Source organism: Apteryx rowi, unplaced genomic scaffold, assembly GCF_003343035.1.
Source record: "Apteryx rowi isolate R43461 unplaced genomic scaffold, aptRow1 scaffold_237, whole genome shotgun sequence".
NCBI classification, from domain to species: domain Eukaryota; kingdom Metazoa; phylum Chordata; class Aves; order Apterygiformes; family Apterygidae; genus Apteryx; species Apteryx rowi.
The window spans coordinates 347,581-371,670 of record NW_020448719.1 but is presented as its reverse complement, the minus strand read 5'-3'; the positions used below and the strand labels follow the sequence as shown (position 1 = coordinate 371,670).

General features: G+C 41.2%; 1 protein-coding gene across 5 annotated transcripts in view; it reads left to right on the top strand.

Annotated features, from left to right (window-relative positions):
* TMCC3 (transmembrane and coiled-coil domain family 3) overlaps window positions 1-24,090 on the top strand; it is a 76,136-nt gene that overhangs the window by 14,536 nt on the left and 37,510 nt on the right. The window contains exon 1 of one of the 5 annotated variants that reach the window (XM_026066070.1): window positions 690-703. The exons of 2 other annotated variants lie outside the window; for them this stretch is intronic. Coding sequence is in view for 1 of the 3 variants with exons in the window: in XM_026066068.1 (XP_025921853.1) it covers window positions 9,626-9,703 (78 nt within the window). In the remaining 2 variants the exon portion in view is untranslated. Of the gene's footprint in view, window positions 1-689; window positions 704-9,475; window positions 9,704-9,949; window positions 9,971-24,090 lie in introns of those variants that run through there. 2 more of the 5 variants (XM_026066068.1, XM_026066071.1) reach the window with 2 other exon arrangements.

Sequence of the window (24,090 nt, the reverse complement as noted above, 5' to 3'; positions counted from 1 at the left end):
CATAAGTTCATTGTAACTTCAGTGGCTGGTGTCACGGTACCCAGAGAGTTGATTGTTCCAGATATAATTGCTGGTCTCAAGTTCATCAACAAAGTTCACTCTGAAGCTCCCCACTCTGAAGCTCCTCACTAGGTTTTTGCATGAATGAAGCTAGTTTGATATGTTTCCAAGGCCTGAACGTATCAAACTACTTTTGACATTCTGTTAAAAAAGGGGAAAATAGTTCTTTTTGAAAGGTGTCATTCGGGGTGCCCATGCTTTGTACAGATCTCCATACATAAAGGTTTAACATTTGACTATATCCTCATTCCATATCTTTTACAAGGATAATTAACCTTTGTAAAGATTCACAGTATACTGATGTTAAGAGTCTTTGCATAGAAAAGTACTCAGTATGCTAGGACATAACTAAAAACCATGGCAACTAAGAATGTGATTTCATGATCAGTTTAAATAAAGTCCATTCTTCTGACTTCTGCTAAATTCTGTATTCTGCCCTCAGGCATGGTGCCCTGCCCACTTTCTTGTGTCAATGCCAGTGCTTGAGGGGCTGTACAGCCAGCCAGATGGGGGAGCTAATAAAACTAATAATTTATTTTGCCATCTAATAATTTATTTTGTTTCGACAGAGGTAGTTTTCACCTGGATCAGCTCTCTGACCAGCCCACTATTGCTGCATCCAAATTACAACCCAGCCTCGAGGGTAAGATGCTAGACCAAACACAAACATTAAAGGTTTATTTCTCTTTAATGATAATACATACATGTGTAGCATTACAGGGTACCACAGCGATCAATGCTACATACCAGTCCCGAAGCAGTGGCACCCACGCAACCAGTGTTTTTTGTTGCAGCCTTAAATACATAACATAAATACGCCTCCGCCTATGCTATTGGTTGCGGGAAGTTTGCATGGATTGCTTCCAGATCAGTGTCAGTAATTGGCCATTTGTGTTTATAGCCCTGGGGCTGCTGATATCATCCTGTGCCTGTAGTTTCAAGGCCTCTGATATCATGCAGTGCTCTTGGGAGGGCCCACCTGCACTTTGCCTCTCTACACGCATGCTTCAGCTACGCAACGATGACGTATACGTATGTATATATGTGTACAACCCTTCCGCTACTATTTGTTATTGCACTCCGTGGAGTTACAGCAGTGCTACAGGTATGTTACCAGAGCTGTTTTGTAACATCACGCAGCTCAGTGGCCAGGGTAGGGGTGCAAATGTGCACCCGGGGGTGCAGGAGGCGCAGACCTGCTCCTTTCAGCTTAAGCAAATTGACAAACCATGCCTCGAGTTTCAGAGGCGCAGAACAGAACTGCTGGGAAATGGGAGGTCTTTTAATGAAAACTTGTGAGAGAAATGAAAAACAGGGTTTTCTTTTCTGTTAAGGAAAAAACCCACCTCTGTTAAGAGCTTTTTCCAACAGTAAAAGGTTTGTGATATGTTGTTTAAAAGAGGAAAAACATGAGACAATGTTTCATTTAGGAAAAAGGCAACCTTTCATTGGAAGAAATGTAAGATTTTGGCGAGTGTTAATGAGGAATATGCTCCATCGTTTCATAATTGTATCAGCTGGTGTATTTGAGGTGCTGAAAATCAGTGAAATTCTTGTGTCAGTCAGTGACAAGATATCCCCACTTTCCACTCCTATAGTGGGGCTTTACAATACTGTTTGTCTCTGAAAAATTTGTTTTGATTTATGTAGTATGACTTCTCAGATAAAACTGCTGGATAACAGGCTGTGTTACTTTGTCGTAGCTGTTATATGCCTAGTCCATAGAACTCTAATTACTTATGATATATACTGTGTTGCTATTAGAATTTTTGTGTTGCTATTAGAGTTTATACGTTGCTACAGTGCTTTCCACTGATCTAAGACTCATAATTGGAAGTGTTTCAAAGCCTACATGTGCTAATTAATCTCTATTAGCAGAATAGGAAAGCTGGAACATTCAATTTCTCCCTTTACAATCCTTTAAATAAAATTGTTTATAAGGGTTTATATGTGTGTGAGAAACACACACAAATAAATTTAAGGGAATATTGTAAAAAGAATGGTTTGTCTAGTAAGCCTATAATTATTACCATTTTTTTCCCTCAGTTTTGGTCTGTAAGTATATGCCCATGAGATTCTTGAGAATGTCGTGCCTTTATACTGGGCTTGAGAAATTTATCCGACATCTGCAAAACTGTGGGCCTGAGGTGCTTACAAAAAGGAAGTGGGGAGCTGCTTGTACCTCGAGCGGAGGCAGTTTACTCACCAACAATCCAGAACAGATCAATCCAAACCCTGCTGCCAACATTTTTTTTTTTTTAGGCAGGAAGAAGGACAGCTCTGTCTTTCAGAAAAGCTTTAGCTCCATACACAGTGGTCACTGGAAGGGCAGACGGGGACTCACTTTCTTCCAGTTCCAGAGCTGCCTGGCTGCTGCAGGGTGTCTTCTGCGTAATTCTTTGGTGGTATCAGCCTGCTGTGGAAATGGAGGCTCTCTACCCTTCTCCTGCTTTAAAAATAAATGCTTTATCAATATGGCTATATCAGTTAGGAATGTGAAGAAGAAATCCCACCCTGCGTGGATATAACTTTACAAAGAAAAGCCCAGATACAATTGCACTGGAAAAAGTGATTAATTTTCCTCCAGAAAAGGGTATTCCTGTACAGTGGAATAAGAATCCTTATTGGCAAATGAGGTATCTCCACTATTGCACTTTCTGGCCATCTCATGCTGTAACATTTTCTTTTCATGGAAGTTCAGGGGGAAACTCCCCTGAAATGCAGTGCCAAGATTTTAACTCTTGATGCTACAGTTACCAAAAACATTGCAAAATATGCTTGTTATTGTATATTCCTGCTAAAACGCAGGTCCCAGGGATAAGAAAATCATACTGTATGATATCTATACATTTCATTGGTTGTAGAAGAACAAAGCTGAAAACTTTAATCTTTCAAAAATTGTCCCCCAAATTTCACAATGGGTAATAGCTTTTAAATTTATGATTTTAAAAGGTCCAAAAGGGTGAATATGATGTTAAAAATTAGGATTTATATTTTCTGCTTAAAATCTGTATTATCTCACAGACCATTCTGAAGCATCTGCCAGAACCAGTCAGAAGGTGGGAAATGTCCTATCTTATCACTTGCCTCCTTGGTCAACTAGCAGCATGCCTAAACTCACTAAACTTAAATTCCAGTCTAAATCATGAATGCAGTAGACAAAATTATACAGCTGTGATCCAGGAAAGTACATATACAGATGCTGCCATTTAATAATGTTAAAAATTCTGAATGAATAGTTATATGCAGGAAGTTATGAAGGTCCGCATCTATCTTTGGGACATTAGTAGTGAGTGAATTTGATGTCGAATATGCAGAAATATGTGGTAAAACCCTTGCATATTGAAGCAATTGGCAAAACTTCAATCAATGGACCTAGGTTTTATTCATAAAAAGCATTAAGATGAAAGTAAAATGACTTTAATACTTCTTACCAATCCAACCAAGGAGTAAATATAACAAATACTTTATTCAGTGAAAACTATCCTGTAGAATTATATAGTAATATATAGTAATAATCCAGAACTTGCTCCTTGATAAATTACTGTATTTGGGTGAGTAAAGAGAGGGTATTGCTGGATACTTTTAAATGATGGTTGATACAAATTTATTTAGCCTGATGTACACTGCCCATGCTATGCTGTGGGGCTTTTTTGTTTGTAATTTTCTGCCTTTAAAATATTTGTTGTGAAAATCAGGCACTTGGAAACTTTATGCCAATTAACCATAATGGCATTTTGGCTTTTTTGCTTAGTTGATGTTAATCTTCCAAGTCCTTATCACTCAGATCAGAGCTGAATGTCATATATTTAGGTCTGGCAGATGGAGAAGTAAACTGGAGGAAGCTTTCTGTTTTTATTACGCTCATATTAATTGGGCTCTTAAACATATTTCTCTCATAATGCCTGATTAACCCACCAAATAACATACTTTACACTGTTCCCTGTTCATGTGATTTTAAAGAAGAGCTTTCATACTGGAGTGAATTAGATTTAGTAGAAGTACACTTAGAAGACTAGTGGTGGCCCACTTTGATAGGGGTGAGGAAACTTGGGCTTCATGTTCCTGTAACTTGCACCACTGTAAATAGAGAGTCACTGTAGTGAAACCAGAGGGGTTGTGGCAGTTTTCCGGTGTTGTAACAACACTCACTGGGAGGAGGTGCTGGCTTATTTGTATAATCATTAGTTTTTCTGTCCTCTCGTAACCCAGCTGTGTTTTCTGGTTGACTGGCAAAGAAGTCCTAATCCTGCATTTGACATTGTCTATCAATATGGAAATAATTGCTGTCACACATTCAGATTACATAATTTATACAGCACCACAGCCACGCAATGCACTTCATAGACATAACAAATAAAATGGACAGGTTCCTCTCCAGCATAATGTACCATCTCTACCTGCAACTATCAGCCACACACTGTGAGTTGAGGTGTCTGTGAGCTACAGCCATAAAGTAGTAGGATGAGAGCTGTGGTGCTATTCGCCTACTGCTTTTAGGAGCTCAGACATCAGCTGTGCAGCTGCTCACATGATTTCAAAAGTGCTGTGTGCAGGTCTCCCAGTGGTGGCTTGAGGTGGCATTTCCTGAGAGCAATTCCTGTGCCTATGAACTATAGCTGGACTAAGGTTTTGACTTGCTTGTTTTAATCTGGGATAAAAGGTCCCATTGATATAACCACCAGCATATGCAGTAATAGGAGATTTAGGCTATGTGTCTTCCGGCTGCAGTGTGAACTGTTTGGGTCCAAGTTCACACTCATGTTTTGGAGTGGGGTATGCCTTCATGTGCCACAGAGATGAGCTGAGCATGGCCCTGGCTGGCGCTCTTGATCCTGCAATACCTCATGGCAATATCAAAGCAGCTGAATCTGGACACACAGGTTCTTTCCTGGAAGGGCCCCAGATCACACACTGTGGGGCAGAAGAAGATTTGTAAGCCGATGAGCAACAAACATTCACATTGCCCAAGGGAGAATTTTGTGCTTTGGCCTCTGCGGTACGAGTCGTCTTTAATGTGAATAGATAAGTTCCAGGACAGTTCTTGGGTATAAAGAACAGCTGTCATTTACCGCTGCTAAAAGCATGTCTCTTATTCACAGCACTTAAAATGCAAAAGACTGCTGCCATCCCATTTGTACTAAGACTGTTTCACCATTGCTATCACTGTCATCAGCGGCAGTGAGGAATTACTTAGCAAAAATTTCCTAAGCTGTAAAAGAATAAGGAACAGGCCTGAAATTGCATCTCATCTCACAGCAGGGAACAAAGTATAGTAGGCAAGGGAAAGAAAGAAGAGGGAGAAGGACTTCTGTCACCCTCATCTGGATTTTTTCATTTGTTTCTCTATTCTTCACCCTCTATCAATGCATCTCACTAAGACACAATGATAGTCCTAGCTTAGGAGTTTCTTCCTGTGTAGGAGGGGAGGAGAGGAGAGGAGAGGAGAGGAGAGGAGAGGAGAGGAGAGGAGAGGAGAGGAGAGGCGAGATGAGGCGAGGCAGAGGTTTAAAATTTTAGTTTGACATCTGAATGCTCATCAACATCAGACCTTCTGAATGAAGGTTACCGCCTGGCAATGTAATCTGTAAATTTTGGTGTGATCTCTTGGTAGCTTGTGCTGGTTACAGACAAACAGAATATCTCCTTTCCAGTGGGTGTGAAAAGCTTATGTTTTGGCAGACAAACTGAGAACTGTGACAATGTGCTCATGGATAACTGCAATACCTACGTCAATCAGCACTATCCCATTTGCTGTCAGACTTAGTAACGGCACTGATAGTCTCTTTATCACGTAGTCCTTTCCCTTGGAGACTGGTTGCTGCAAGCTGTTGGAAAAAGCTTTGGAAGGCAAGTTAAAAAACCTCTCATAAGAAGCCCTGGTATCCTGTTTAGATTACGGATGTTACCATTGTGGAAAAAGAGACCTTCGCCTTCTTCCTGATTGTGCTTTTGCCAATATACGCTTAACACTGTACATATAATTTCTCCCTACAATGTCAGAACACTGCATTTAATAATAGCATTTTGCATGCAGAGATCTCAAGGTTTTCCACAGAATAAAGATGTACTTTGGTTCTTGTTTTATGAGTATGGAAGCCCGGAGAAGTAAAGTGAGTTGCCAAGGTCCAAACTCACAATAAAGCAGAGAAGAGAACAGGACCGAACCTCAAGCCAGCCTCCTAATGATAGGATTCCCTTGCCTTATATAAGAGTTTCCTGTCTTGTGATACTTCCCACTGTGCATGACCCTGTTGCTCAGATTACATTATGAGGGAGGTTGGACTTTGATAAGCCATCCCACTGCCGCTATTGCTGCTTCCTCTCACCGTAGGGCCTATACATAAGACGCTATAGCTAGTTAGTGGCTCACAGACTGGATGATTGCATCAGCTGTGTAGGGTTGGGCAGCAGGACATGGTTAGTAAAGATGCAGCTCGTGCAGGGACAAATAAGACAGGAGTCATCTATAGAAATCTCAGGCTCCGCCTGACAGGCCTGCCTTGGTCAGGGTCTCTGCTGCCTGTCCAGAGACTTAATTTTCCTACGGTGAGACAACACAGGCAAACCCACCATAAATCTCTCCATCTGAGACCAAAGGACAGTGGTGTCCTCCCTTGTACAGTGAACCTAAGTTTAACTGGTTAAACTTTCCATTCCTAATTTTCATTACTATTTAAAAGGTTTTTTAAAAAAGGCAGGCAAAATAATGTAAATATCAGGAGTTAAGCATTGTGGGTAGTACCAGCATTATGCTGACACTGGAAAAGGATGGAATTACTCTGAGCCACGGACAACTGAGCAGTCAGTGAATGATTTTGAGAAATCGAAACTTTAAAATTGACACAATGGACAGCTAGGATGATTTAACATTTGGTTTTTCATCAACTTAAACCACAGAACTGAGTTTAAAAAATACTTTGTGAAAAATTTAAAGTGACAAGAAAATTCATCTATAGGCCACCACTCCTATCTATGTCCCTTTGAGACCAGCCTCACGTTCCTACCAATATCTGCAAGTATTTGCTTTAGTAGGTTGAAGGTCCAGTTGGGAATAGGTGCAGTGTGGGGGAAGAGCATTTATTCAAGTTCTGTGGGATTTTGAAAATAATAATGAGAGAAAGTACGTGGCAAGACTGTCAGAAGTGCTGTGCTGTTCAGTAACCGCCCATGCTTGAGGAGTCATGTCTCTGCTTAGGGCTGGGGAAGGAGAGTTGTACAAACCGTCTGCGGGGGTGGAGGGGTTGTCTGTGCTCAGCCAAGGAAAATGAAATGCCTTCAGCCAATATGCCATAGGAAAACCATCTGTCTGCTCCTGCTACAGACCAGGGAGGACCTAGCGGCACATGTGGGAGAAGTTAAAATAAAGGGGGAAAGAGCAGCCTTTGACTGGCCAGCATGGAACTAAAGTTTGATATACGCTAAACTTAAGCTCTGAAGATGCAGATGATCCAACTCCATCCTATGAAAAGTACCATTTACTGTAGGTGTTCCCAAACCACAGCACCTGTAGAGACTGCAGAGAGGGCAACAGCTTGTGCAGACAGGCTCTCCTGACCTCTGGGATAGGTGCCTCTACCCAAGTGGTTACTTCTGCTCCACAGTAGCTTGCTGCGGCATGCGCTGTTGGCTCCTAGTTGCCCAGCCTGTGCCCCCGTGGTCACGGCTCCTCCAGGAAGCAGTCAGGGTTTGGGTTGCTGGTACTTATGGCAAAAACTGCCAATGCTGATGGCAGCCCCCAAGCAAGCGAATCTGCAGGCTGATTGCAAGGTGTGACCAATCTAGGTCTTGTGAAACTAAGCATATTGCTCTCCCCTCTTAGAAGCTACATCAGGAGAGGGTGTTTTCTTTGTAAATATTTGACTGTTAATACTGCTGAGACCAGCCACACAGGATGTATTTCTAAATATACATTGCATAGTACTGTCACTCTTCATGAAGAGAGGTATCATCATTTTATGGCTATCCTGCTGGTATTATTTAAATAAAACTCTAAACTTTTGAATAAACTATGATTTATAATAAGCCTTATGTTAGTAAAGAGCCAAGCAATTGAAGCCTTTTATGTGCCCCTTTTCCAACTACTTATCCCCTCTATGCTTTGATCAGCTGTATTTGGCAAGACTTAAAAAAAAATCCTGAAAGTTTCTGAGGAAATAAGGATGTTTCATCCTAGGTGCTGGAAACTGCACAGGCCCCTCTGGAAATGTGCAATTATGACTTCAGTGAAAATCCCCAAACCACAACATTTGCTTACTTTTCTTACTGACCTTTGCCTCCAGAGTTCCCCACCCTCCAGCACATTTGGAGTGATGGATTAACTTTCATGTCTGAGCCGAGGGACTGAAGAAATGCAGTTCCTATTTTAGAACTTTTTCCCACCAGCTTTCCAACTTCAGCTATTTCATTCAGCTACATAAGAATTATAGGAAAAATGGCAAGTCATTACATGTGTGCAGGCGACCTGCGTTAGTTTGGTTGTATGAATACTGCATAGGGCAAATAATGCTTCCCTTAATAAAGCTGCTCACCACTAAATTTGTCTCTGAATTTTGGATAACTTTGTAAAAACTGATACTAGAGTTATAGAAGAAAAACCTTCCAAGAAGGTGAATTCTAGGATTTGTTCTTTCCCTTGGAATTTCAGGTCTTTAATTTTTGCAGAGGTTGTGACAGGAAAACACCAAGTAAGCCCTTGTGCTAGATAATTAACTCCCAGTAGTAGTGTTATCTCAGAACAGAAAGTATCTAATAAAAAATGTAAATGATGACAGGGAAATATTTTTTAAAAGCAGCAATGCCATCTAGGGTAGTTAGCTGTGTTGAAGTACATATATTTATATATGCACATGCCTTGGGACTGTTGTTATCTCAGATTTGAGAAGAAAAGCAAGATGACTCACGAATGAGTATCTCCTAACAACCTTACCTGAAAGGTGAAGTCCCGCTGCTGTTACAGGGGAGTGAGTCTGAAGGAACTGCAGACTCGCTTTGTGTAACAGGAAGTAGAGTTTTGTTTAATTTAATTTAATTTTATTTTATTTTAACATAAGTTGAGATTGTCACTTAAACTATCTTGAAGGTAATTCCCTTCAAGGGCTGGAGCTTTAATGAAAAGCCCGAGCCAGTTGGCAGCACACGGGCTGCGACTGTCCCCTCTCAGGTCACCCGCGCCAAGGCACAGCCAGGGACACCAGCACAGGACCGGTGCCCAGAGCTGGACACCGACCTCGCCTAGGCACGGCCGCCGTCGGGCGGAGGGAGCCGAGGGGTTAATCGAGCTGTGCCCGCTCAGGAGGACCGAAGCCGCCGCCGCCGCCGCGGTGCGGGAGGGCCGGGCACGCCCCCCGGGCGTGCCCGGCCCTCCCGCACCGCGGCGGCGGCGGCCGCGAGCCCTCAGAGGCGCGAGCCGTTACTGCCGCGGTCGTTGGGCTGGCCGTTGGCGCGCGGGCGGGCGGCCGTTGGCGGGACCCCTACCTGCGCCCGCGCCGCGCCGCCGCTGAAGGGGAAGAGGAGGGGGCGGCCGCCTCGCAGGCCGCTCTCCGCGGCGGAGAGCGGAGCCGGCATGCCGGGCAGCGACACGGCGCTGGCCGTGGACAGGACGTACTCGGACCCGGAGCGGCACCGGCGCCGAAAGACGCGGGTAACCCTCTCCTCCGCCGCGCCGCCCCGCGCCGCCCCGCCCCGCGGGGTGGTTTTGCCACCCGCGCTCAGAAACTTTTCTCCGCCGGGGTGGTCGTCGGCGTCCCGGCCGCGGGGCCCCTCGGCGCTCTCTGAAGGCGCAGGGTGAGGAGGGGGCTCCCTCGGGAGAAAGGAAGACGGCAGGTCACGGCGTGCTTCCAGTCCAGCGGTGGCGAGGCAGCTCGGCTGGTCCTTCTCGATAAGCCGCCGCGGTCGGGCAGTTACAGCGGTATCTTCCCGAAGACGAGGCGGGGGAGGGCTGAGTTCAGGGAGCCCGTGCGCGGCCGTCCCGGGGCAGGGCTCTCGGTGCCCCCTGGAAGCCAGGGCGGTGTGTGTGCGTGGGGGAATTTCTCTCGAAAACACACCATCAGCCTGCAGCACCTTCCCCGAGAGGTCTCCGTGTTAGCTACCTTGCTGCTGGTCCCGAGGGAAATTTTTAATTTGTGCCTCTGTTTCTTGTTCTCAATGTCAGTACTTACTGCTGTCCTGTTGGTATGAGAAAATGAAATGAAACTGGCTGTTGACATAACAGAAACCGATGTTCAAATAGATCCACAATAGAAACCAGTTGGAGCTGAGAGTAACAGCGAACTTACTCACCAAAGTCTGCAGCAGTGATTATTTAATAGCATGACTCTGTACCTAGATCTCACTGGTAGACACTTGGTTTTGGCTTTCAAAGTCTCTGTTTAATAAACTGTGGATCAGGTGATTGCATCCAACAGAGAATGGTTATGGTTCCCTTCCTGAAATTACTTACAAGAGGTCTGTGGCAGGGATGGAGACTGATAGAAAAGGTTTATCTGCTGATGTCAGGGATAAGTAAGAATATACCATATATCCACAATGTATGACTTTATGGGACAGTTTTCCTTTTGGTCTGCTGGCGAGTTCAGCTTTCTTTATCTCATTGTTTTGATGTTTTGTTAATATAACTGTGTATTTGCAATGCTCATGATCCTATCATATATTTAGTAACCTCTGTGATGACTACCGCATTGATGAAGGCAGTTGACTCTCTAGTTTATACACAGGTTTCAAGTTCTTATCTGAATGCTCAACTCAAGCAGGTGTCAAACAAATGTCTCTTTCTTCCTGTATACTGCAGGAAGAAATGAAGGAAAAAGGAGGTTGCTCTAGCTGTCTCTGAGTATTGGCAAAAATTCTGTTTTTTGTGCTTATGAGATCTTGAGTTTGTCAATAAATGAGCTTCACAGTTTGGAGTGTAGGGATTAGCTATTTGTGGAGGAAGACTGCTTTTTTTTCCTCCCCTACACTGAACATTAGCCTTTCTTTCCATCCCTTCTAGCCCATTAATTGATAGTGCTGGAAAGGAGATCGTGTGCTTGAGATTGTTCCTGCATAATGAAATGTTTTAAAATAAGTAACTTTGTACACTGTGGCTTTACTGCTGGAGTTCTGTCTAACATGCTCTTTGTGTTGTAAGCTAGGTACACATGCAAGTCATAAACCAGTTAGGAATTTTATGCATTTCCTTTGTTTTTCTTTTTAGAAGTTGAACTAATTATTTTTTCCTCATTGTTCTTGCTCTAAGATTAATGTGCAACCTAATTTCCAGTGGCCATAGAAGAAAGTTGCATACCATCAAGGATGATTTTTGGCATGTTAGGAATTAAACCTGAAGCCTCCCCTCTATAGTCTAGGCAATCTACTTAAAAGCATAAAGTATCATGATTAATATTCAGAACACTTGCACACTGAAAAATAAAAATCTCATGTTTAGGACAATTTTGTGAAAGATTTGCATCTCTGTCTGGTTTTGAGTTTCTTTTCATCAGTCTTAGCCTCTCCTTCCTTTTCTGCAACCATGAGAACTGGAAATATAACTCTCTAACAACTTTGTAGTCTTGTGTAAGTGCATTGCTTTAGGGTCTAGGCTTTACAAGCTGTGTCACTTATCACAAAACTTGTAATATTATTGCCAAAGATGGTAATAGCAGGTCGTATGTTCCAGGTGATGGTGAGAGCTTGTGTTAAATCCATTTGTGCTTATCCAAGACAGGTAGGATTTTCTTCCTGAGTAAATGGCCTTGATAACTTCAACATTCCTGTTATTTCTTTAGCCAGGAGGATGGAGCAGCAACAATTAATGATAATATGGTATAATATGATATAATACTATTATGTAAGAAAGGAGCAAGAAAATAGGATTCAACTAGAGTTAGGGCTGCCATTCCCAAACAATATTTGAGACACTCGGAGAACCCAAATCAACTGGGGAGACTTGCTTGTGTGAAGAAAGACTCGGAGTTGACTTTATCAGCAGGATGAGAGCAGTATATAGTAGATAGTGAGATACATTTAATAAATACAGCTTGGAAGAAAGGGACAAAGTAGTTGCTGGATCTATAGTCTGTATAACATAGGCTACTGACTCTAGTTTTTTGGGTGGGCAGTTTTGAAGGACTTCTGCAGCCCTATGGGATGTAGATACTGCCTGCATCTCTCAAGCCCATCTAAGGATTTTTCTTATGAGAAAGTGAAGCCTTCTCTATGGATAGGGCGGAAGACAAGTCCAAAACTGCTACTGTCTATTCCCTAGGAGAAAATATAACCAAATTCAGCTTGCAGAATCTCTAGAAAAACTTGCTGTGAATGTAGTCTTCTGTGTGTTTAAATGGTGGTAGAATCTGAGGGGAAAGGTTTTTAAAATTCCTGCTGAGGTTAAGAAGCTCCTTCAGTGTAAGGCAACAGGTCTGTTCAGTACCTTGCTCTGAGACATTGTGAAGAATAAGCTTTTGTGTGCTCTGCTAACAGCTCTCTGGTGAGCCACATGTCCGTTTTCTGCAAAGATTCCAAAGCCCGAAAGAGATAAAATACTTGAATGAAGAACAGCTGATTCATTCTTAACTAGGGCAAAAGAAAAAGTTATTGCTGCTTAAGGAAGGAAAGTATTTTGGGGATTCCTGCTCTCTTCCTTGGAAGAGTCACAAGAAAGTCAAACTATGCTGCCAAACATGCATGTCAAACATGGCAGCACAGAGTGTGGTGTAAGACTGCTATTAGTTGTAGTGCAATGGTATAAGTGCCTCATAGTTTTGACATTGCTTGGCGTGTATATATTTATGGAAGTATTGTTGCCTTGGTTCTGGTAAATCATCCATCTTCAGTTTTAAGAAGCTTTCTCAAAGATTTTCTGCCCCTCTTCGTCCACTAGATCTGACCACTATAATCTGGATTACTGCAGCTCACTCTGTCTGGTGGCACAGGTGGAATCAATGTAGACACTACAGTTGTGCCAAATGCTTCAGCTCACTTGTGCTAATACCAGTTGCCTGAAGCAGCAGCTTCCTCATGATTCATGGCCACCACTGGTTGATTCCTGCAACATTTGGAGAACTAATCCAACTTTTTTTAAAATCAGGACCTAACCCATGGAGTGGGTCAAGACTTGGGAGCAATGGTTGCATTTTTAGCTGTCATGTGCCAGATGCTATTCTTGCTGTAATGCAGTCTGCAGGACAGCTAGAGACTGTCATGGTGCTTTCTTAAGGGGTTTATGTTTTTCAGCGAGTACTGCAGGAGCTTAGAGGCTCTTGAATTCTGTCTGTCTATACAGTGGTAAGTCCATGCGGAGGTCCATACTAATGCAACAATGTTTCTGATACTCAAACCAATTTACGCTAATTTATGCATCATTGTGTTGTCTTTTGTTTCCAGAGCATTGAATCAAGACTGCCTGTCAAGGCCCTATTAAAGTTCTTACCTCTGAACACACAGCAGATTGTCCTATTTAGAACTCAGAAACCTGCATACACAAATTTCTTGGGCATCAGGGCATTGCTCTTCACTTTTATTCCCTTACAGAACAAGACTCTCCCACATTCATTAGGATTCTAAGTTTATACATCCTGCCTTGTAGGAGAAAAATCCTCTTCTGGTGCAAATGGAGCATGTGAGTTCCTTTACTGCATCCCATTAGAAGTCTGTGCAGTGATATGTCCTGCTTTTAACCAGTACCAGATGCTTCAGAGAGAGATGCTGGAAGTCCTAATTATGTAATTTCTTGTAGGTTGAAGCCTGTTCAGGTGACCTTTCTTTTATTAGTGGTAGACATACCTGAATGCTAAGAATTATCCCTTTATTAAAAATAAAAATAAAATCCTGCCTGAAATAGATGAGCATGTTCTTACTTATTAACAAATAGAGAATCCTATTTTTGATCTTCTTGTGCTTTCAGCCTTAGTGAGACTAGCAATAGAGCCGTTGTTCTGTGGATGAGCTGATTCTTCCATGACCACAAAAAGTTACACTTGAAATAATATATAGAAATCCTCTTGTTTTCTTGCTTCCTAGTAATGTAAAAATGTTCTCTGGAATGTTTCTTCTTATTTTCCATGTCTCTCTTATGATCCTTCCCATTAATCTTTTGTTTAAGCGAGGCTTTTTTTTTTCTTTTTTTTTTTTCCTAATAATCTCTCCTCATATGGAAGTCTCTCTAAGCCTCTAATCACTTTCATCATCTGTCCTTGGATCCCCTTTGTTTCTTACAATCTCTAGTATGGTTAGGGGAAATAACATAAAGGGACCTAGAAAGATTAAAAATGTTTAAAAAAAAATCAGTCTCAGGAGAAAAGGTGATTTAATCTATATTCCTGCTGTTTCTTTAAATATAAAGATTACTGTAAAAATGCCTGTTCTGGGCTTTTGTAACTCGTACTCAAACCTCCAGATATTTTGTGCTCAAAGAACTTCTACACACTTTTCCCATGGTACCTTCATTTTTGGAATAAGATAATGTGATGAGGCAGAATATTGTTAAGACCTCCAAGCATTAGTTTTAAATCCACTGGATATCTAAGGATGTGTAAGACCTGTCAAATAATAGGTAGCATGACGCAGACAGATTGGGAAGAAGAGCCACAATTGTGATGGGAACCCCAAAAGACATATTAGCTTGTTAGAATTGAAGAAAAGCCCATTTTGCATATTTAAAATAAATAATCCTGTTTTGTTTTGATTATTATTGTAGAACTGTTTGTAAAACTGTAACTTCATTTTTTTTCTTCCTCTAGTGCTTTAGTGTCACAAAAGAATGTTAGGAAGTTTACAAAACTGGTATCTTTTTTTGGTGTACTTCAAGTTTGGGGATTAAATCCACCCTAAAGCTAAAGGTCAATGTGAGATGTAATTTGTTGTTGTCAAACAAAATAAGAAAAGGGGAAATTGTTGCTCTACAGCTTAGAATGTATTGCTGTGCTCCCCTGATCATGCAAGGTGAACATCTTTGGTAGAGTCATGAGCCATAAATGTTGGCTTTTCACCCAACATCACCTCCCTTCCAACCTAACAAGACTGTTGTAAACATTAAGTGGAAGTGGGGATTCATGTTCTCTTCATGGTGGCAGCTGATTTCTAGGTTTGGAAGTTTTTGCACTTAGACCTCCTGAAGTTTTTGGTCTCTACATGGAAACTTTGTGTTGCTGAAAATTGCACAGTGTCTCCTTTCCTTTGCTATGCTTTTGATTCATCCTTATTGCAGTGGTAACATTGCTTGTAGGACTGGGACATCTATTAGCAGATCTTTAAATGTTAGGTATATTTAAAAAGACATAGTCACTGGAGGAAAAGATTTATCCTCTTGGTTTGTTTTCCTTTTGAAGGACATGTAATTGCCCTTCTGTCAGGCTGCCAGTAGTGCTGCAGGGGGATGCAGACAGCTATAGATCCTTAGTTTGCTTATTGTCATCAGCTCCATAGGTAAGGCTTTAAGCAAGTGCCACCTGGCACTATGTCTGCGTAGAGGCCGCGTCTGTAAGATTTTGGCTGGCTTTGACTTCTGCTATTGCTGTTCAGGCTAAAAAGTTTCCCGCTTGCGGCCCAGTTTGGCACTATTAGCAAGTGTGCAGCTTTCATCTTCACCCCCACAATGAATGGCTTTGGGAAGGACCTGGGCAGGAGGGAGAGTTTCTAAATAGTGTTGGGGAATGGTGGAACGTACAAATGAAAAATGAGAGTATATTCTGATAGAACAACATGTAATTTCCATTATTGTTAATGAGGGTTAATTATCTTTAATATTGAAAGTTTTCTGCTCTTCCTTTGGTCCAGAAAGAGAGGGAAGGATTAATATTTGAAGCCAAAAATAAACCTGCTGTTCTAAAGCCTTGACATATGGGACCTGGTGTGCAACTGGGCTGGCTTGTGGCTTTGCAGCTAATGTTTTTCAGGCTCTCTCAGAAATTGAGAAATCTTCTGAGGCAGCTTTTGTATCGTGCTACGTAATCTAAGCTTTAGTTTAGGAGAAAGATGGGAGTAGAGGGATGTCTCTACTGGCTAAAATAAAGAATATCTATGAATTGTGAGTTGTGATGCCATTATTACAGAAAGCTGGAATGAGGCGCTCTGTTTTGTTTTTCAAAAAAACTCAAGAAAATATGGAGACCTGGCCCCCCTGATTATTGTCAGATTTGGTGTTGCAGCTGGATAAAATTCTAGAGGGTAGAAGTTAGGGAGACTGCTGCTGTTGTTTCTAAGTTGACCTGTACATTGGGCACACAGACTATGGTGCACTTTAATGGCCCTTTGATGTAAAAGATTTGGCATCAGTTCTAAATTCTTCTTGATTCATCTTTAATATATCAGGCACCCTTCATCTTGTTTTATCTATTTTTATGCAGTTTAGTAGTAGTTACCTTCCTGTATAAATTTTTCTGTAAGTAGCTCTGCATGGAGAGGTTACACAGGGATGCAAAGCATTAATGCTGTGCAATTGATTTAAAACCAAAATGTGATCCAAGTAGTGCTGATGTGCATTGGAATATTTTAATTGACACCAGTGGCCTATAGAACAAACCTGAAATGAATTAGAACAGCCTTATGGAAAATTCTTTACGTATTAAGTAAGTGTTCTTTACAGGGTGGAGATGCTACTTGCAGTTTGTATTATAGTCTCATCTACTTAAATCTACCAGGGAGGTGTTAGCTGGTTTTCCTCTTTGTTTTTCTTCTTTAAATTAATAGTCTTGTAGCAGATTTGGCTAAAAGTATATGGAAACCTATTTAGTTTTCCATCAAAGGTTGTAACAAAGGTGGCAGTCAGGAAACTTTTTTTTTTTTTAAACTTATATTGCTAAGGATTGCAACAATTAAACACTCTAAGCCGTTATCTATGTCATCTGTTCTAACTGAAATTAATAGAACTATGCCTTTCAAAAAGGCTACTCACACAACATACTACATTATTGGCTTCTTAAGCAGGCATAAGAAAAGTTTTCTATTGAATTGGCAATAATCCTGCGTTTAAAGCGAGACTTTTCAGCTGAAGGTGAATCACTCTGATGGAAGTTGGTGTTTTAAAAACTGGGAAAACTGCAGTGCTCTGAAGTCAGTTTAGGTGAGCATGAGGTGTAAATTTAGAGGATGAAATGAAGCTTTAGGAAAGAGTTAGTGGAAACAGAAGTCCTCCACTCTTCAAGGAAAAACTTCATTGCCTACCACCACCAAAAAAGCCCTCCAAATTTAGGTAAGTAACACAGCTTACAGGAGATATGAGGAGTCAGTGTTTGGGGGTCTGTAGATTGTTAGTTTTTAAATCTAAATGACTTTTGTAAGTGTGCTTTTAGTGCTACACCACTAGAAACACTGTGACAGGAAGAGAAGCCTCATTAGGAAAAGTTGAGGTGGCAAGTTTCTCTGGTTTTACAGCATTCATTTCTCTTTTTATTCTGAATTATTCCAGTACATTTTGTACAGAAATTACAATTAAGGTAGTGCTCATTGTTCAAATGCAAAATGATATGAATATGCAAAAAATGTGTTGCTTTATACCAGCATGTCTGGACAGGTAAGTGAAACCCAAAGATCAAACTGACAGACCAATTAGAACTGACTCATGCATTTTTCTAATTCAGAGCAATACTGCTTGGTAGCCTACCCTGTCTGTACATCAGCTAAGGACTTCCAAAGATTCATTGCTTTACTCTCACTTCCTAGGAGATAAATTTAAATCAAACAGGAGGTAAAGATTTGTTGGGCTCTGATGACTGTACTTTGGATTACAGTAGACTCTAGCTTTGGTTTAAAGCTGCATGAAAAAGCTGGAACTGAGTAGGATCAAACCTAGCACTAGCCTTGAAAAAACATTTATTAGAAAATCTAAATGAGCAGATCTTACTGAGTGAGAGTTATCTAGATCAGGTTTGAGGAATCATTTCTCCTTCAGGAGGGCCAAAGCAGACTTTTGCCCACACACTTGGTAACACTCATTGCTTCTCCTCCAGTCTGCAGCACTGCACATTGCCTCCTGCTCAGTACCTTCTCTCTGCCGGTTGGCCCCCTGCTGCTCACACCTTGTGTGAAGCCCCTTAATGGCACTGCAGCAGGGGGGGGCTCCTTCACTCCACTGTGGTCAACTTCTGCTTACAAACTCTGCACCCTTCAGTACCAAGCTTGCTCACTTGTGTCTCCTGTGTGCCCCTGCCATGTCCTAGGGCTGAGGGGCAAGGGAGGTGGGGAGGAGGGGGACCAGGCAGCTCTTGGCAGCTTTTGGGCGTGGTCAGGGTAAAGCAGCTGACGAGGAACGGAGGGATGAGCAGGGAGAGGTTGTGGAAGGAAGAATAGAGATGGGACTTCACATTGGCTGCCCAGAATGTAGTTACTCATTTTTTGAAATATGTCTAATGTTGTAGATGCTGCAAATAAGCCCCAGAATTCTATCTGAAGAAAATCTTGAAGTTATTGATTGGGATGCTTTGAGTCTCTGCTTTGGTATTTGCACTGTGTGTGGATACTGACGTATCAGCCCTTTATGTAAGTCTAGAAGAAGCATGAATGAAAATCTGAAGATGATTGTAACCTAGAAAGGACAGAGAGAAGTGCTTCTTGGTGTTGTGAAGGGCAAAAAACAAACAAACAAAAAAATGCGTAACAAAGGGGAAGTAAGAAAAAGTAATAAAATATTGTTTGCTAGCATGAGAGTGATACAGTAAAAGAAGTTGAGCAAGAAATGTACAGTGCTCATCTGATAACTGTTCCGTTCAAGGCATTTTGTTAAAAGATGAAAGATAGCTTTGCTAAATGTCAGCTTTTTGAACCCTTTCTTCTCATACCTGCCTAAGTTCTACTCTGATCACCAGTAATGCTCTGATACATTGAGTTATGAAGAGGATGCATCCTGTATTACTGGCCTTTGCACTCTCTTCAGTCTGGTGAAATAAACTTGACTGTACTTCTTGAATTCTAGATCTGGTTTGCTTTTTTTGTTTATATTTAAACCACTCAGAAGAATCTGCTGTGTGTCAAAATAAGTGTGAAAATGTGGATTTGGCTAGAGTCAGGCTACAAGTTCATTCCAAAGGCCAGATGTCATTGTTTTGTTTCTCTTCTTGACCCCACACATATGATTTGAAATTAAAATAAAATGCCTTAGTGCTTGTTATTACTCCAGTTACTGATGTGTATGTGTAATATGAGAGTGTGTGGTTCTTATTTTATTTGACGTCTTTGTTTTACTGGGAGTATTGTCAGGAATAGCACTGTTCTGTTTCATGGTTGTCCATGATGTTTATTGCCAGACCTGCGAGTATCTCTTCACCTCCTCATCAGGTTTTTGATTTCTGTCTTCCCTACTGTGCCCCTGAAAAAGGGGTTGTTTTTGTTCAATTTCCTCTCATTTCTTAAGAGAGAAACTTGGCTTCATCTTGTCACCTGTAATGAGCCCTGTTCTGGAGCGAATTATACAATTTCAGTTTTGATGGACAAAAGGGTGACAGCCTGCTCCTAAGAATATCCCTTTAACTTTTATCTTAGTAGTCTCTTTTAAAGCCAAGCGTTAAATGGCAACAGACTGGTTCAATAGCTGCCAGGTTCCTGTTGTGCTAAAACTGATCCAGAAGGTTGACAGTGAGTCTGTCATATTCTGAAATTGTTGCCTTGCTCTGCTTTTTGTGAAGGTCCATAGAGCGGTACACATGGATTCTTCAGAGTCTTCACACATGGATTTGTGCAAAGGGTGAGACTCTGGCCCTTCTGAAATACGGCGTCATCACAAGCAGGTGTTGTTGGTCCTGATGAGGGTCTGTGAGTCTGTGACCTGTACAAGTATTATGCTGCTTCTGTCCTGTGCAAGTGAATTGCATTTGGTAGATTTTTGTGCCAAGGGCATGGAAGGAGCTGGTGAATGTGAGACAGTGAAGACATTTCTTATAGTGATGAGGAAGGTTCAAGAAAAGGAGAATAGTGAAGACAGTAAGACGGTCTTTGAAAATCAGCAAGAATTTCTCCTCTGCTTGCCAGTAGATATATCTAAAAATCTGAGGCTCCCCTTGCAGGCACTTGCATGCTTTGTTCCCATAAATTGTAGAGGTGTAATCCTAAGCAGTTTGTCTTGCGGAATATGAGGGAGCATTACTGTCTTTAAGAGCTTACCGGTGAAGGAGGCTTGCTGTTACCAGGTCATTCTATTGTCTCTCCAGTGTTAACTTCCATGGTATTCTCTGTTCTGTGCAGAGAGAGATCTTATTGAGTAAATCTTTTATTTCTGATTTTTTTTTATGCAGCCAGCTTCCTACAGTTTTCTACCTGAGGAGCATCATTGTGTCCTGCGATATCAATTTAACATAGAAAAAAGATGCAGCTTTCTCTTCTGTATTGCTTTTTGCCTCCAGGGAAGACTTTTTTTCCACAGAGAAACTGGAAAAGCTTGAATTGCAGGTAAATATTCAGGAGGAAGAGTTAGACATGAACCGACAAAACTTGATCTGGAAGCCATCAAATGGAAACTATAGTGATATTTTTTATTCATAAAACTTGGTATTAAGCTTTTGTTTGTGATTTGTTGATGCCAGGAGCTATGATATCCTTACTCTTTTAGGTTTGGGAAGCTGGACTCTGAGGATTTATTTGAGTGCAGTAGCTTACAAATTGTTCTTTCACAAAATGTATTGACTTGTGTTGCTGCTTTTCATGCATACCTTAGGTGTGATTTCTCAGTTACGAGTGAACGTGTACATTTCACTGTAGCATATATGCAAACTGCTCTTTAATTTTGAAGAAGTACTCTTGCAATGAAGATACACCCAACCATGGTGTTTTGAAACAAATAGCCAAGCCCTTCTTTCACTTGTTCTTGTTTGGACTTGAGTGAATTAACTTGTATAACCTTTGTGTGCTTTGTGCCATTATGTGGTATGGCAGGTAATGTCAGAGAAGGTTGAAGTTCAGTGGTTTGCTTGAAGAGAATCCATGTTTTGAAATGAAGTCTAGACTTTCAAGAAGTGGTGACAATGGTAGCCTAAGGCTCTGCAGGCATGGCTTCAGTGTTCCCTGGCAGCTCTCAGCCCCTGTGTAATGATGGGCAAGTCACTTCACCTCTTGGAAAATGATACAACATCTGTGGGGGAGGGATAAATGCTGTGAAGGACACACATTTCAGAGCTGTTAGCCATTTGATGGATTCTTTAAAAAACCAAACTCAGATGTTTGATGGAGCTTCAAAAATATTCAATGGATGCACATTCTTGTTTTCCACGTCAGATAGATGTTTAAGGAGACTATCTGGCATAGATGGTTCTTCCTTCAAAATTTTATAAAGCTTATGTAACTGTTTGAAATTGGGCATCTAATTGTAAGCTAGTTGTGTAGGCGCCCCCTCTGTAGTTGAGAGAGAGATACAGCTCTTAGAGATCAAATAGATCACTCACGATTTGGTAGAAGAAACTTAGATGACTAGTGTAAACTGAATCATATAAAGGTGGACATCTGAAGCTGGGAGAGATAAAATTCACTCTAAATAGCTCTGTGACAGTGGATACAGGTGTGCAGGCACCACAGAAAAGATGCAAGTTCCACCATTTTTCATGCAGTATGGAACTAGATGTATGTACTGATTATCTAGGTATGTGTGCCAACTCAGCTTGACTCTTGACCTGGCCTTTTAAGTTCTTTGTATTAGGTTGACAAGGAAAAGGCTTTTCTGGCTCTCCTTCTCGCACAATAAGTTCTTAATATTATTGAATCCTCTTTTCACTTATGCATAACTGCATTATTTTAAGAAGACTTTTTTTTTTTGATCTTCATCTTTTGCCAGTTTTGCCATTATGTGTAGAAACTATTGGTCTCTGGCTGCTCAGAAATTTGGCAGTACAGGAAGTTACCTTTCCTTTTCCCTTCTCTCTCTCTTTTGGCTCAGTTATGATTATTATAGAGTGGTCTTGTTGTGAGTATCTCTGTGATTGACCACTAAACCCCTGCAATGGAAGAAGGCTCAGAGGAGATGGGTAGGGGTGTTTTGCCCATGAAGCTTGGGGAAGAATGCCGGGAGTGACTGACTACAGCTGTTGCAAAGATAACTGAATTTATCTCAACACACAGGGGACTGGAGGGTGGCCTTTGTTTTAGATAAATGGCTGTATCAGTTGAGTGGATCCATTGACTGTATCACAGTTGAGTGGATCAGCTGGTGGTGTAAATGTTTTTCCCTGAGTTAACCAAGAGAGTGTGAATGTCTCCATGAGTTAGCCAGACCAGCATGGGAGGAAGTGTATATGTGGTTCAGCCCACCAGAGAGTATAAAAACTGAACAACTAACAAAAGAACTTTGAAGAAAGTAATGGGCTCGAGCTAGTTTCAACTCATGTATTCCTTCCCAGTGGCTGCAGACGCTCAGTGTTGTGGTAAGCATATTACAGAGACCAGTAATGGGAAATTTTGATATTGAACATTACACCCTCCACACATGGAATATTTAAAAGAACGTGGTAAGACAGTGTTGGACTCTGACAACCTCAGAGAAATGCAGGATTTTCTCTGTGTAGTTAAACCAGAACTAAGTTGTGGAAGGATTGATTTTATTATTATTATTATTTTTTTTAAACAAAGGAAGAAGGGAGAAAGAATACCGATAAGAAATAGAAAATGGAATGAAATAGAGGAATCTGAGTTTACATTATCTTTGCTGCACGAAAGTAAGATTGTTTCTGTAAGTCTGTAGAGCTCTTATCACTTCTGCTAGAGTGGCGTATGCTTCTGATAATGTTAGATTTGACACTGTTTTTCATTTTGGCAGTGGTGCATTGAATTTAAATTAGACTGATACTGAGTTGGGTTTTCTTGTGGGGGACTGATTGCAGGTGAGCTAGAGCACTGCGGGGGGTGTTCCTGTCAGCTGTGACCTACTCTTGAGTAAATCAGCAGCAACACTGGGTAATTTCAGTAGTATAGGACTAAGTCTTCTGCAGAAGGTATTTGTAATAATTTCAGTAATGAAAATGGGCTTTTATGAACTTTTAGTATGACAGTAAATAGTCAGAAAGAGGCAAACTTTCAGTCATGGGAACTGGGAGCACAGAGCCACAGTGTAAAGTACTTGTATTGTCTTGTTATAGGTGTTTCTGATGCAAAGAAAGATCATTCTTTCAGCAAGGTAGACATCATAAGGTTCAGAAATTCAGGACTTGATTTGAAAAAAGCCTGAAGCAGAAATGTCTACAGGAGTTTCTAAAACATAGCATTGGAAAGTGTGGGTGAAATCGCTTGTATATATACCATATTTCTTGCATTTGAAGTAATCTGTGACTTTTTTTCAGTAAAATTTTTCCATTGGTTTAAGTAGTTCAGCTTGGCCTTGCCTGATCTACAGCAAAAGATGCAATGATAGGTTGTATTAGACAGTTGCTTATTTCTCATCTGTTTGCCAAACAGGCCTCAGTCCACCTTAACCTTTTTGGCAGGGTGTCCCAATTAAAGGGCATCCTGTATAAGAAGCATATCTCAAATCTAAGGTATGCTAAGACTAGTTTTCTGAGACTAGGATGTGAAAGTCGTATAGCAGTTGAGGAAACGTAGCAAGCCTTCTCAGCATGGCAAGCAGTGCTGTGCAGTAAGTTCTCATTGTCATTGTTACGTGTTGTTTATATGAGACTACTTTATGCAGAGACACTGGCAAGTATTAGTGCTCTCATGCTCATTTTGTAAGGTAGGTGCATCTGAAGAAGGAAACTGTATAGCACAGACGCAAGGGTAAGAGGGCACAGAAGGCTAAAGTTTGAGTTGGAAAGATTTCTTTTGCCCAATTGTCTTGGAGCTCTACTGTTATATTAAAGCATGTATAGAATTTGTAATCAATGGCTCCAAGAGAGGTCCAGAATAGAGGCTGCCTGAGAAAATACATAACTTTACTTGCACTTCCTTCGGAAGAAGGATGATACTGTGTACTATTTTTTTTAACTTTTAGTCTTTATGATGTTTTTCTAATTTCCTCTATTTAAATTTTCAAAGTAAGAATGCATTAGTTCTGCCTGTAAGTGCTCCTTCAGCACTGATATGTGCATGGGAAATTGCAGCACTGGTCCTTGTTCCTGCAGAAGTGTACCTCGTCTTGCCACTTTC